Genomic DNA, 15,605 nt, shown 5'->3' on the forward strand with positions numbered 1-15,605 from the left:
AACACCTTCAACAGCAATTATCAACTAACTATTTTACACCCAAAATTATTTTTTCAGAACCTAGTCAGAGTATTTACAAGGCTACCACTAAATTGAATCGCTATATTTGAACGCTATTACTAGCAGGCAAATAAGAACTCAGGCTATTTGCTGCTTTACTGTTATGATTCCATCAATTATAAGAAACCTATGAGTGAGCCATTTAAACATTTTTATTTGGATGGTACATTTAGATTATATACAGATGACATGCACTGTGTTAGCTGATTCTCATAGTTTAAGGTTCAACTTGTCAGTGAAATGTTTGAATTGCTCCAAGTTACAGTGTAGTGTGTTGGCATTAGTTATTCCTAATTTATAAAAACAGTCAATATGAAAATGGTTGAACACTCTTCTCCTTCAGCTATCACTTCTGATTATAAATCAAAGTCCATGTATTTCCATGTATCCAAGTCTTAGCAGAACGGAGCCATATTTTGAGCGTATTTTTGGCATAATAGTACTTTACCTAACACTGATAATTAGCTGTATTACTTTTGGATCTTACCTTGGGTCTAGCAGTATTTAAGAATTTGATTGAATGGCCCACAAGAACATGGATCGATAAAACTGTAAACTACAATTTATATATGGCCAAATAGTATAACATAGTTTCAATGAAGGTGTCAGTCAGCGATCGTGTGCTGCTATACTATTTACAGCTGCCACTACTTTTGAAGAGTATTGAAAAAAAGAAGAATTATAGACGCCAACTATATGTTGGCTAAAGATGCTACTAATATAGCAGTTCTTGCATTAACACACACTGTTCTGCGATTCCAATGGAAAGGACTAACTTGAATCTTTGCATTGGAGTTTGTCATGTTCCATAATTTCTAGAGTATTAACCAAGTAGATTTACTGCAGTTTGTTATTGTTAAAACTTTTTCTACATGTTCTGCTGTTTTATTGGTGCTATAGTGATATAGCTAAATATTTTTCAAGGAGCATTATACAAAAACTAGCTCATGTAGTTATGAATTACTTGAGTTGATTAAAAATGGCTCACTACTAATATCATAAACAATAAAACTAAAGGAAGTTCTCAATTGAGCCAGCACAAGGCTGCAACTTGCTCTGCTAGGCGTTATAGCTTTTCACAACTGTGATTTTCTCATTTTTCTATGTCAGTTTTATCAACTGGCTTCAAATCCATTAAATAGATATAGCAGTAAATAATACTCAACAATATCAGACTTAATATTGATACAAGAAACTGTAAGTAATATTGTGGAAAAGTAGTGTAAAAAATCAAAAGTTGCAAGCAAATAAGAACACAAAGCAAGTAAAATTCCTACAAGCAAATAAAAACACGAAATAGATTCTCCTACGCTGTACAGCGTTCAGTAGGCGTTGATATTTTTTTATTTGTGTAAAAATTTTACAAACTATACTTCAAAAACAAACATTTTTATCTACTGACTTGTATGAAAGGTTCGTTCGTCGATTAAATGAGAGCTTATTGATTGCCTGATAATATTCTAATATTCGTAATCACTGAGGCTGGCCTCTCTTAATTGCTGATCCTGACCTAGCTTATCCACATATCGTAACGGCCAAAAGTCATAAATGTCTGTGTATTTAAAATGTACATCGTGCTTCTACATAAATATTTTTTGCAATATTTTTTAATGTAAAATTGAGATAGCTGAATCAATATAACGCTAAATGATTCAACTAATATGCAAACTAAACGAGCGTGATCAGCCTTTTGCGGTAAAATAAAACTCCTACCTTGACCATATATTAAAATACATGATAGCAAAAAAGTAACTAGGTGAATTAATATCAGAAATGAAGAGCTTCTATTCATTCTTCTCAGATGAATTGTCAGCCATTCCTCGTTGCATAGAAATTCCAAGCGTAAAGCTGGTCGACATTGGTTAAACTACTTTGTCCCTGACATAAGTTTAACCTTGACAGCTTTAAACGTTTTCACTCCGTTTCAATTTTGTAGTTGATGGAGAACTACGCATCGTCATAAAGAGTGTTTATATGGAGCGTGTATAGCGCACTATCACCCACTCGCAGGTGCCCGCATCGGACAGTAAACAAGAAGAATGCGCACTGACAGCTGTTAGCCGTTTGAAGCTAGAAACTGTGTAGAGTCAAGCCGGTTGATGATCTATTATAATCAGTAATTATTCAATTTATTATTAAGTAGATAATTTTGCAACTTTCTTTCAAAATATCATTATGATTAGGATGTACCGTTAGATGCTATCATATTGAACCTCTGTGGAGTCAACTGCGCTTGGAAGCTCTTGCTAGTACTGATTCGATGTAATGTTATTGATTAGTACATTTGTTGAAATTTTGATTTATTGCTAGATAAAAACATTAAAAAATCCATTTTAAGTAAACTGCATAGGGTAAGGTTTTCTGTGTGTGTTTTAAGCTGTAGGCCTATGTAGGTTAAGTTAATGGTATTGTGGAATTATTGACTGCCTGCTGTGATGAAATTTTGTAGTATAAAAAACACTAATGGTTATTAAATATACTCATTTTATTAGGTGTTTGACCAATCAAAGGCACAACGAAAGATCTTTTGTCGAATTATGATGCACCTACGAACATAAAGTTAAAGCATACATGAAGCATGGCAACTGTAGCCTCCATTCAGTCAATCTCAGATGACTCTGAATGGCCAGACTCGGATACTCCTGCTGAGAGATGGGCACCTCTTGGCGCTGTGGCTGAGTCACCTCCTACCTCAACAGATAAGCAAGGGTGAGTCCTTTCAATCCTTCATACTCAGTAATGTCTAATAATCTTTCACCAAAGTATAATTATAAGAGATTTTAACAATAATCAGGAGCAAACAAATCTAAATGACAACTGTAGTGATTAAAACTCATCTCCATTGTAACAAAAACATCTTTTACATAAAGATATCATGTAACTGGTGGGTGTAGAGTTGGTGGAGGTTCTATTGAGAAATTTTGCAGTTTTTTTTCTACATATAAATAATTAAGCTTTGGTTGAATTGTAGCACATACTTGGGCCAGAAGGAACACGATGTCCACTCCTTACTTACAGAAAATGATAAGATGGCTAATTCTCTGTTGTCTTTAACATCTCATTTTGCCCAAGTCCAATTCCGACTCAAGCAGATTATTGAAGGTCCAGAAGAATCCAAATCGGTGAGAGTTATATTGAATCAAATGGTTTTTTGATGGATTTGAATTTGACTCTAACGAAAAAGTGTTAATAAATATATGGCAAAGGATTGAGGCATGACCTGTTTTTGCTTTGAAGGAACGACTCAAAGAGTTAGAAGAGTTTGCTGAGAGAGGAATTCCTGACATTAGGTCATGTGTGGTACCTACAACACAAGCTTCGTCAGACGAAAAGGTAATGATAATTATTAATGTAATTTTGAGGCTATTTATTACTTTTATAGTTTTTGTCCTTTATTTTAAGGCTTTTCTGGTTTGGTTTGTAATCCACTTTTCATCATATAAATTTGTGTGAATGTATCTTTGTTTGTGTCAGTTTCGCTTTTTCTATATATTTATATTATATTATTATTTATATTTTATTATATTATTTATATCTTATATTATATATATATATATCTTATGTATTTATATGCTCTCATTTTAGCCCATTTGTTCTCTTTTGTATCAGTCGATAGTCCTTCGTTTGTATACTATTTACTGCCAAAAAAATTCCAATTATTTTGTAGTCGTTTTCAACTTTCGGCATGGTCTCCATTGTCTTTAGGTCATTTAAACCTACGTATCTAGACACTCCATTCTTGCCTTTTCATCCGATGCATTTAACTGCATTCACCTTTTTCTAGATAGATTACAATAAAGTTGATTTTGGTATAATTGCTCAGGTTTATGTTAAACTGAGTGTTTTATTGGCTCAAGCAGGCTATCTCAAGACCTCTAGAAAGTTACTGGGCTGTAGTTGAATGTTGTTAACGAACCCAAAATGGTTTACATCTTTATTGATTACATTTAGAGAGAAGAAGAATATAAAAAGAGATTAAGTGATAAACAGCGAGAGATGATTGGTGAGCTGAAGAGCTCATTAGCAGACCTAGAGAGCTACGCTTATGAGGTAAGTGATTATCAGTGGTCTCTAGTGGGTAGCCTGGCCACAGTTATTATGTTATGCCGACTTTCATGCTACTCACGCTTTCTGTAGAACGGGCTCGCTCAGGAACTGCCAACTAGTAAGAAGCTTGAAAAGCAGGACATTATCATAGAAGAGATTAGAAGGAAGTTGGAGATCTCGCACTTAGATAATCTTGCTTCTCTCAGGTGTGTTTGTCTCTCATTCCACCTTGCAGCCATGACAAGTTTATTGTGGTTCTGTCATGCGCTTGAGTTGTCCCCCATTGTATGATGTTATACGCTAGCATTATCTTTCATGCATCATCACTACCCTTCGTTTGTACGTGGGGCACCGCGCCTGAGTGACTGGAGCATGTAACGTTACGTCACGTCAGCAAGTTTGGTAGGAGACTCGCTGACAGGATATGAGCTTTATTGATAGTAGAACCGGTCACTGGTCAAGACATGTAACCTGGAGGGCTTGTAGTAATAATGAGCAATAGATTTGATCTTCAAGTAACCCATCTGTTATTTAGCTATGTAAATGTTTTAGATGATGAGCCATACCCTTAATTCTTTATGTAACACAGTAAGTGTTACGCCATATGATTATTGATCCTGTTCTGATTGCAGTGCTGCAGAGCTTAGAGAGTGCGTGGATGAGGCTATATCTCAGGTGTGTATGGACCAATAGACATAGTTTTAATTATTGCCTGCCTTTTGACTGACTTCAATGCCTTCAGCTAATGGGTTGCACCACAAAATATTACCGTAGTTACTTCACAGTGGTCAGGTTGAAACTTTTTTTTCTTTCGAGGAGCTACCCAGAGATATTTTCTGTAATGTAGGGATGTCATATGGAAGGTGATGTTGCTGTTTTCACTTAATTCTTTTCTTTATTGTTTCCTTACTCTTTTCTCACATTGCTATTAGAGATCTACAATTGTCCTGTGACCAGAAGATGGATAGAAAGCAACTAGTAACAGACATTGGTTATATATAATCAATAGCACTTCTTACTAAATATGCTTACAGATTGTAAATCCTGCCAAAGTAAGAGAAAAACAAGTGGAACAGCTACAGACACAAGTTGTAGATCTTGAACGATTTGTTGACTTTCTCCAAGGTAACATATAATTGTGTCACTCGCCGTTTATTATTCATCCTTTGAAGACGTGCCTTAGGTTGGGAATGTACGGAGTGGATGGTCATGTCTTCTTCACGCATCACTTTTATGGCTAGCTTATCAGTTTATAAAACATAGCTAAGGGCATCGAGTATGCTGTAGTACTTACATATTTAGTAGCAGAAAGGGCTGTTTCTTTTTTACTCGCTTATGTACAGCGTAATACTATGTACTCTCTTGGCTTTATTCACTTATCATAACTGCCGTGGTCCCAGACGTCAGCATAGCCTGAGCCCCACAAACCCTTTCATCCAACAGAGTCGATCGCATATTTCTTTGAAATGCTTTAACCAGTTGCATTCCATCTGTTGTTACCTCTCTGTACTCTTTTGTTCATGTGCTTTTCAAGCAATGATGACATGAGGACAGGACATAGGGTTACATTTAATTCTTAGCATGAGCCACTCAACAAGGTTGGTGCATTGACAATGAGAAGACGAATCACAGTAACCACCCTTACTCACCCGTAGAACAAGGGTGGGCTCAAACATAGAGGATAAAACATCCAATTTTTGTGAAAATCATGTGAATATATTGCTTGTAAAAGTTGAAACTTTAAACTTTAGCTCATCGCCATCATTTGTTGCACAAGTTCAACTGCTTCCATAGGACAGTTTCTTTTTCATCTAGTAGTATCTAGTTATAGACTATCTGTATTGTAGTTCACTAGCAGAATTAGGCACTAATCAAATTTATAGAGCTGTTCGTGTTGGTCCAGGCTTTACCTATATATTTCATTTTTGAAAAATTAGTTTATTTTAAAGAACAGTGTTGCCTTTGTTGACATTTAAAGTGATACAGTAAAATGCATTGTGGTGTCATGATATAACAAATGGCTTTGGAGCTATTGCTTTGTCTGATTGCTGCTTTGATTCAACTGACTTGTAAATAAAGGACTAATACCTATATGTCAGTTTAGCGTTTATTTAGATAATTGTTGTTCTCATCTTGACTAGTATGTGATACTGTTATACTGTGAACACTAGAGAAATTGCATGTTGGGCCACCTTGTTACAAAGTTAAAGAAGAGAGGTACTGGTATTGTTACATTATGGCTACATGTTGACTTGTGAAACATACCCATCACCCACTTCATTCCACTCTAGCTTAGTGACAGAGCCTGATTAATCACTCTAGGTGAACTCTTGTAGCCGAGGTAACTCAAGCGCAGAAAGAGGCTCAGAGCAGAGCTCCGACAAAAGTCAAGTCTCCCAAGAACTCTCCCCTCCTTCGTCCTCATATGCACGCTGACGCGGTGAGGACCCAGGGAACCGGCAGCAGTGTCAAGGTTGGTCTCTATTTCATTGCTCTACTAGGTGACATTTAAGAGGGTCCAACATTGCACACTGTCACTCAAATTTTCATTGGATTTCAACTTTTCATAAACTTGGCATTTGCGGTTTCTCGCTGGTTGCTGTGGCTCAAATGTCTACCGCAGGGTTAAGGCAGGTGCGGTTCTTGAGGGCCATCAATCATAACCAACAGACAGCTAGAGATACATGTACATACATGCTGCAGCTTTTCTTCAACACACTTGGCATGTTTATGCCATAAGATATGCTTATCTCAGATATATATATGAAAGATGTCATAGTCATGATGCTATAAGGATATAAGAGCATGAGACCTTTCATCGGGAACCTTCACTGTAAACAAAGTAACAAGTTTGCCATATTGTGCTGTGTGATAATGTTCTCTGAAATTATATGGTTAGCTCATAAAACGTGAACATTTTACCTACCAGCACTGACCTGGCTTATCACATATCTAAGAATTTGCTTCAACATAGATTTTTGGTGAAAAGTTTTTTGTGTCATAGTTACTAGCAAACCTAAACATTACTTTATATGTTGCACTTACTGTTGCAAGGATGTCAAATCCCTAGGACTGAATTTTCATATGTCATGGTCAACATGACCTCACCTTATTGTATATTGGTTATCTTTTTTACATTTAATTTTACAAAGAAGACCCTTTAACCAATAATGATGATGCAGGACTTCCTTTCCATATCATCCATTCACAAACCATGTATAAGATGAAAAAAATAAACATGAGTTCTTACTTATCTATAAATAAACTTGCTTCATCTGGAGCATTTTATAAGTTAGCGACGCGTGGCAGTCATTGGTTTGTGAAGTAGTCGATCGACAGATGCTTGCCATCCATCAATGGCACAGATTAGTGTCTATGAATGATATTTGTGTGGACAGTGTAACATCTATTATTGTATCTCTGTGCCGTGCTGTGAACAGGAACATTACATTGTCAATCATATTGCTGTAGCCAAACTGTTCATGACTTCAGGCCTAATACCAACATGTATTGACAATAAGTGTGTTATATATATGTATACTACTGAATGCCCAGCGTTGCACGGGCAGTAAAAAGGTTTAGCACAAAAATTATTTTTAATCAACGGATAAAAAATTTACAATTCCAACTTTTACATGAAAGTGTTTTGTCTATTTCTGTGTACTGTGTTTATTTCTGTGTACTGTGTTTGTTTCCTTATAATTCATACTGTACTGGCTGGAGTGCCTATTACAGATCTATACTGATTGCAATAGCCTTGTTGGCCATTTGAGTTGAAGCATTTTTTTTACGCATGGCACGCATTGGCATGCATTTTTTCGTCTGGTAACTTTACGGTAACGCTAGCTGAAGTGTTAAGCGTGAAGCCATGAAGGATTGGCATCTGTAATTAGTATGTGCCCAATTTATTCCATAGTATAGCCAGTTGGTCAGTGTAGTATATTGTATGAATGCCTGTCTGCAAGATTGGAGGTTATGAGTTCAAATCCAGTGTGTAGCAGATTTTTATTCCTAAATCTATCGCTATGCCTGGACATGTGAACAGACAGACAAACAGAAAACAGGCAAACATTGAGATTTTTATACGTAGATATGTTGATTAGAGTGAGGAACAAGAGCAGGTAGTAAGTGTGCTATCTTGTATATTAGAGTGAGGAATAAGAGTAGGTAGTAAGTGTACTATCTTGTATATTAGAGTGAGGAATAAGAGCAGGTAGTAAGTGTGCTATCTTGTATATTAGAGTGAGGAACAAGAGTAGGTAGTAAGTGTGCTATCTTGTATATTAGATTGTGGAATCAGAGTAGGTAGTAAGTGTGCTATCTTGTATATTAGAGTGTGGAATCAGAGTAGGTAGTAAGTGTGCTATCTTGTATATTAGAGTGTGGAATCAGAGTAGGTAGTAAGTGTACTATCTTGTATATTAGAGTGAGGGACAAGAGTAGGTAGTAAGTGTGCTATCTTGTATATTAGAGTGAGGGACAAGAGTAGGTAGTAAGTGTGCTATCTTGTATATTAGAGTGAGGAATAAGAGCAGGTAGTAAGTGTGCTATCTTGTATATTAGAGTGAGGAACAAGAGTAGGTAGTAAGTGTGCTATCTTGTATATTAGAGTGAGGAAACAGAGCAGGTAGTAAGTGTGCTATCTTGTATATTAGAGTGTGGAATCAGAGTAGGTAGTAAGTGTGCTATCTTGTATATTAGAGTGTGGAATCAGAGTAGGTAGTAAGTGTGCTATCTTGTATATTAGAGTGTGGAATCAGAGTAGGTAGTAAGTGTACTATCTTGTATATTAGAGTGAGGGACAAGAGTAGGTAGTAAGTGTGCTATCTTGTATATTAGAGTGAGGGACAAGAGTAGGTAGTAAGTGTGCTATCTTGTATATTAGAGTGTGGAATCAGAGTAGGTAGTAAGTGTACTATCTTGTATATTAGAGTGAGGGACAAGAGCAGGTAGTAAGTGTGCTATCTTGTATATTAGAGTGTGGAATCAGAGTAGGTAGTAAGTGTGCTATCTTGTATGTTAGAGTGAGAGACAAGAGAAGGTAGTAAGTGTACTATCTTGTATGTTAGAGTGAGGGACAAGAGCAGGTAGTAAGTGTGCTATCTTGTATATTAGAGTGAGGGACAAGAGTAGATAGTAAGTGTACTATCTTGTATATTAGAGTGAGGAACCAAAGTAGGTAGTAAGTGTGCTATTTTGTATATTAGAGTGAGGAACAAGAGCAGGTAGTAAGTGTGCTATCTTGTATATTAGAGTTAGGAACAAGAGTAGGTAGTAAGTGTGCTATCTTGTATATTAGAGTGAGGAAACAGAGCAGGTAGTAAGTGTGCTATCTTGTATATTAGAGTGTGGAATCAGAGTAGGTAGTAAGTGTGCTATCTTGTATATTAGAGTGTGGAATCAGAGTAGGTAGTAAGTGTGCTATCTTGTATATTAGAGTGTGGAATCAGAGTAGGTAGTAAGTGTACTATCTTGTATGTTAGAGTGAGGGACAAGAGCAGGTAGTAAGTGTGCTATCTTGTATATTAGAGTGAGGGACAAGAGTAGGTAGTAAGTGTGCTATCTTGTATATTAGAGTGAGGGACAAGAGTAGGTAGTAAGTGTGCTATCTTGTATATTAGAGTGAGGGATAAGAGTAGGTAGTAAGTGTGCTATCTTGTATATTAGAGTGAGGAATCAGAGCAGGTAGTAAGTGTGCTATTTTGTATATTAGAGTGAGGAACAAGAGTAGGTAGTAAGTGTGCTATCTTGTATATTAGAGTGTGGAATCAGAGTAGGTAGTAAGTGTGCTATCTTGTATATTAGAGTGAGGAATCAGAGCAGGTAGTAAGTGTGCTATCTTGTATATTAGAGTGAGGGACAAGAGTAGGTAGTAAGTGTGCTATCTTGTATATTAGAGTGAAGAATCAGAGCAGGTAGTAAGTGTGCTATCTTGTATATTAGAGTGAAGGACAAGAGCAGGTAGTAAGTGTGCTATCTTGTATATTAGAGTGAGGGACAAGAGCAGGTAGTAAGTGTGCTATCTTGTATATTAGAGTGAGGGACAAGAGCAGGTAGTAAGTGTGCTATCTTGTATATTAGAGTGTGGAATCAGAGTAGGTAGTAAGTGTGCTATCTTGTATATTAGAGTGAGGAACAAGAGTAGGTAGTAAGTGTGCTATCTTGTATATTAGTGTGAGGGACAAGAGTAGGTAGTAAGTCTGCTATCTTGTATATTAGAGTGAAGAATCAGAAGCAGAAGACTTGGTATCGAAAGTGAAGAGAATAGCAAAGGTTTTACACATTTACATAATCAGTGAGTTGAGCTGTGGCAGGAGGCAGCGGGACGTACAGAGAAATGATATGAAGCACAAACCGCAACCTCATTACGGGTGCGTTAGAAGTATTCATGCAACTGGACTGTTTTATCGTATTTCTCTATATCTATGGAGCGTTCTTATCTTCTTTATATGTCACTTTGAGTGCATTTATTGCATGAATTTTTATATGAATGTGGGATGTTTAGCCACCTTCAAAATTGTTCGACAATATTGAGATCTCTAAGCGCTGTCACTGTTTCTACTGATATGCTATAGAATGCTAGAATTCTGTGACATTTCTACTCGCTACTAATTACTCAAAACTACTATTGCATAGGCCTAGCCATATTTTGTCGGCATTTTTATTATCAAAGTTACTTGGAACATTGGTGAGACAGTCCTCTCAATCCTTTTAGCTACTGTTACACCGGGTCTTGTTCACTTGTGTTTGAATCTCTGGTTCATATGACTGCATGGCGTCTGATATGAACAGGGGTGCGTTATACAAAGATACAAGCTTGAGATAGAACATCTTTGCACATGTTTGTAAAATAACGATTGGTTATACATATTCGGAAATTCATATTTTATGTTATGCCTCTTATTATAATTTCAAATCCATGCATTTAAGTTTCCACTGATTTATTAGGATTCTAAAATTTGAAAAATTATGGCTCGGCAAGGCAACCACTTCTATCAACTATTGTTTTAGTTTATTCAATGCAAAATGATTTCTTTTTAAATATACCAAGTATAATTACTTTTTAAATTAATTCATGTTGTATCTAAATCTGGTTTTTGAATGAAAATTTGCCCATTTACCATCAAATAATTAACAACGTCTTCTATTTTTAAGACGGTCAGCAGCATGTATTTTGGTTCGCTGCTGCTTGTGAACTGTGGAGCGATAGGCAGAACATTATTTCAAATATAATGGGTAAATTTTAGCTTATATGGCAGTTTGTGACTCACAATCGCTGTCTTTATATTGCACTTACTTATCTTGTATCATTTCATAGTGCTTACGTAATTAAGATTCCTAGGACAACAGGGCTACTGTGACAGCGACACTGTAGTTAACTGTATTAACAGTTAAACATGTGTTGATGGTATAACTAGTTCTATGTATGATATCTATGATAGTTGAACATGCGCAGCTTTATCTTTAAATTGTTTTTGTAAATTTTTTCCTAATTTTTCAGGTTATAGCGACTGCAATATGTATTTTTCAAAACATGGTTTCGAAAGATAGTTTCAATACAAATAGATTGCATTTTGTGCGGCTTATACATATGACAATCCGTAGATTCTAGAATTCTAAACATTGCTGTATTTATATTTTGATATGAATATGAAAAGACCGTCTATTCCATTTTGACATTAAAGGCAATGAGGGCTATCAACTGCTTGTTATGTTCTTGTGTCAGACACTCCTGTGAACTATTATTATAATAGGGACCTCCTTGCTGAGGTGCAGATGGCAGTGGATGCATTGGTTGACACGGCGGAGCAGGTGAAACATGAGAAGCAGAATTCTATCCTGACTGACTGTGACTATTTAAGTGAGGAAGAAACCTACATATCAGAGAGCAAAGAGCTGACTAAATGTGTAAGGAAGCGCTTTGCTTCTTGCCTCAAATCTATAATAGAACACGGGGCCGCTGAGGTAAGCCCGGCATATTGTAGTAATGTACAAGTCCCTTCACCTGTGGCTATTTGGTTGTCATTAGTGGAGGTACATGTACGATCAAATATGAGCTAACTTATTTATATCCTGGCTCTAGCAATACGTAGTTGAGATACTAGTCATTTGTGTGCAATAGCTCTGAAAATATAAGTGACTTATCTCTTCAGGGATTCTGCCTTGGGGATTAGTTCATTTTATATTGATTAGCTATAATGAACATGGTCAATAGATTCACATTTGTAAGTCTGCGTTGGGCCCAACATATCATGAGTGTTAATCATTGCATTACAATTTCAGAGGCATTACAGCCGAGCGCTGATCCCATTTGCTAGCTGTGGTACTAGAGCATCGGTGAAGGTGCATACTAAACATGCCCATGCATGGGAGATCATACTCAAATACTATGAACTAAAGGTCAGGGAAATTTTTTTTCTGGTTACCCATTCTTTCTTAAGGATTGTAAATAGTGTCCTCTCTATGACAGCCTTATCCTTAATTGTGATGTCATCAGGTTTGGAGTGCCTTCTTGTCTGTTTTCATGATTCTGGTTGTAAACATTAACTCATCTGGGAGTTGACTCGGACATCCACTATTGATGCTCACATGAAGATAATGGATGTTTACAAATAATCTCTCTGCTAACAGGATGGGAAGGTGTATAATCAGTCTCCCTCACAGAAACTCGCTAATGCATTTGCGATGGATGAAATGAAAAACAAGACTTTGACTGTGAAACAAACTTTACTCAGTGCCATTTGCACGATAGTGGAGACACATGAGCCATATCAAAGAGGTCACGACTCCCAGTTCAAGGCTTTCGTCAGTTTAGCTCTCAAGTATGTAAATTTTGTTCAGTTGATGCCTGGTTTTGGTGCATCTTACAGGCTCTTTTAGTTTCTTTTTTCCAAAAGTTTTTATGAGCTGGATCTTACTCATTTTGTTCTAGTTGCCATCCTCTCGTTATAATGATGTACTTTGTAGCTTTTTGTTTTCGTAATTGATGCCAGCGGCACTACAACCTTAGCTCTTTTACCTCAGTGTTAATCTCAGTGTATGATAGCAAACTGTGTAGGAAGATTTGAGATCAGCAGGATGGATAGTTACATGTTAACAGGCTGCCTAGTCTACAAGTGTTTCTTTTAAAAATCCTTTAGTATAGTAGAAATGGGTACTCCGCTAAAGCTGTGACTACATATTCTAGCAGCGAATGCCTATATTTGGGACTTTCACTTTCTATGATTAACCATGTTTATCTTCTCCTTTCTTTCTTGTCATCAATGATGTAGCCCCCCCCCCAAGGATGGGCGACGGCTATCCTATGGGCTGGGTTTAATGGTTGAGTTTTATTGGGATTGTGCTAGTCTGGGTTTCGGGGCTAACACAGTTCTCGCGGGGCAATACCTAACCAAAAAAATGGATCCATGGAAAATAAAACATTTCAAATTACCTATTTTTACGAATTTGAGATTGGTAGGGGTCATAATATATGCTTGAAGTTAAATATATTTTACCCAGAATCACCCGAACAACGTCCTTTTTTCCCTAGTTTTTGATTAATATTTTGCCACCCCTAATATAAAATGACAGTCTTTCATCGTTGTCACATTGTTTGACCTCGCCAATAAGATGGAACAGCAGGCAAAGCTGGGCAGTGTAGTTCTCATACTCAAAATCTAAATATAAAACCAAATTCAGGCCATTTCACAATGGCGGCTATTAATATTACGAATGCTTGTGAATGGCAACTGACTGATCATAACGGTGACAATATTAGGCAACTATATTTATTTGACAACAAAATGAAACCAACAGATCAGTAAAATAACTACCATTGTTCATAATATTTGTAAATTTACAAGAGGCTTTATTCAGCATATTTCTTTGTTCTGGTGCTATGTTCAGGTTCATCCCAACAGAGCTCGATCATTAAACCCCGCACATATGATAGCCATCGCCTATCTTTGTGGGGGGAGGGGGGGTTTATATCATTGTTGTCATTTACAGTCTCACAGACTTGGCTCATATGCTTTCCAAGTACAGTCAAACATGGATAACTCGCCCACGGATAGCTCGAACACATGGTTAATTCGAACGGTTGACGTAACGATAAATTGCTATAGATAACTCGAACTCAACACTGTTAACTCGAACTGTTTTTTGCCCAACGGCTACCGAAACGGTTATTATCGCTTTAGAAAATCACTTTATTCCAAGCCATAGAGGTAAACCTCAACTTTTCGTAATTCATAAGCGTCGTTATTACCACCATCGGCAAAATATTTTTGTCAACAACTTTTCTAAAGGTTTGGTGAAATTTGATTTATACCAAACATCCGCCTAGCGATCGCCTTCGGAAGCAAGGTAAAGTGAGGTAATCTTTGCATAAACTTCAAGAAAAATCGGCAAAATTGATCGTGGGTAAAACGCTCAAAAGAAAAAGATGTCTTTTCTTTTGAGCATTTCAACAACGATCAAGTTTTGCGAATGTCAATCTAAAAAACGTCCTGGCAATAACATCACCTCAAGCAACAAACCAATCTCAAGTGATAGAAAAATCTCTATACTTTTTGATAAAAACGTTTTAAACTTTACATTGGAAGCATTTAATTTGAAACAAGCCATTTGTGCTTTTGATTTATATTATAGTTTGTATATGTACATGTATCTACTAATAAATAAGTAAATACATGGACTTGTGACAGTGCTCTGATAACTTGAACGCTCTGATAATTCGAACACTTTCGCTCGGTCCCGTGAAGTTCGAGTTATCCATGTTTGACTGTACATATATTCATAAAGAAAACAAGCAGGGTTTCTGCTCAACCTTAACTATACATAGGTAAAAGATGGTTTACAATTATTTTGCCATGTCGTTGCAATACTTCAACAATAGTTTGCTATGTTTTATTATTTTGTAATGGCTAACAATATCAATGCCATTGAATTTTCAGTTTATTCATTTAGTTGAGTGAACCATTGTGTAAGCAGCTGTTGAACTTGGTTTTAAATCAAATGTTTAAATCATACTAAGTTATTTTCACAGATTTGTCTTGTGAAAACAATTGATGAAAATATTCTGCAATGTTTTAATAATCTTCTGTTGTCAGTGAAAAAAAGCTGGTTCCATGGTTACGACAGATATTTCGTACACCGGCGATTATAGACCTCTACTATGAGCCATGGAGCTACCTAGTCAAGACTGGCTTCGAAGACGTTTTCTGCAGCATGAACAAACTCAGACTTTATGAATTCAACTTGCCAGTGAACCTAGCTGTAAAACAATTTCACGAGATTAAAGACGCATTTTAAAAATATGTGTAATTATTTGTGCTACATAGGTTCTATTTTGTTTCTGTTTTATCTTTGTTATTAGATTGTTCTTATATGTACCACCACTTTCTAGTCATACTTTCTCAGTAGTAAAGTGACATCATTACATTTATATTAATATGACTAATACATTCCAACTATTGTCTGGTATTATTTTCCACAACAAATAAGTATGTAGCAAG

At 36.4% G+C, this 15,605-nt stretch overlaps 1 protein-coding gene across 1 annotated transcript; it reads left to right on the plus strand.

The window, feature by feature from the left end:
- The first annotated feature begins 2,069 nt into the window (after window positions 1-2,069).
- Window positions 2,070-15,573, plus strand: LOC137393760 (RUN domain-containing protein 1-like). The gene is made up of 14 exons (XM_068080451.1): window positions 2,070-2,176; window positions 2,553-2,769; window positions 3,032-3,182; window positions 3,298-3,393; window positions 4,012-4,110; window positions 4,198-4,313; window positions 4,740-4,782; window positions 5,142-5,232; window positions 6,444-6,580; window positions 10,327-10,478; window positions 11,862-12,072; window positions 12,391-12,507; window positions 12,739-12,929; window positions 15,201-15,573. The coding sequence occupies exons 2-14, from the start codon at window positions 2,639-2,641 to the stop codon at window positions 15,400-15,402; spliced, it is 1,737 nt and encodes a 578-aa protein (XP_067936552.1). The 5' UTR covers window positions 2,070-2,176; window positions 2,553-2,638; the 3' UTR covers window positions 15,403-15,573.
- Window positions 15,574-15,605: the final 32 nt, after the last annotated feature.

The sequence above is a fragment of the Watersipora subatra genome, chromosome 1 (assembly GCF_963576615.1).
Source record: "Watersipora subatra chromosome 1, tzWatSuba1.1, whole genome shotgun sequence".
NCBI lineage: Eukaryota > Metazoa > Bryozoa > Gymnolaemata > Cheilostomatida > Watersiporidae > Watersipora > Watersipora subatra.

Coding starts and splice junctions, on each gene's coding strand:
- LOC137393760 (XM_068080451.1), top strand. CDS start 2,639: ATGGCAACTGTAGCCTCCATTCAGTCAATCTCAGATGACTCTGAATGG. Junction 4,111..4,197: donor TAGAGAGCTACGCTTATGAG/GTAAGTGATTAT, acceptor CGCTTTCTGTAG/AACGGGCTCGCTCAGGAACT. Junction 10,479..11,861: donor AAACCGCAACCTCATTACGG/GTGCGTTAGAAG, acceptor TTATTATAATAG/GGACCTCCTTGCTGAGGTGC.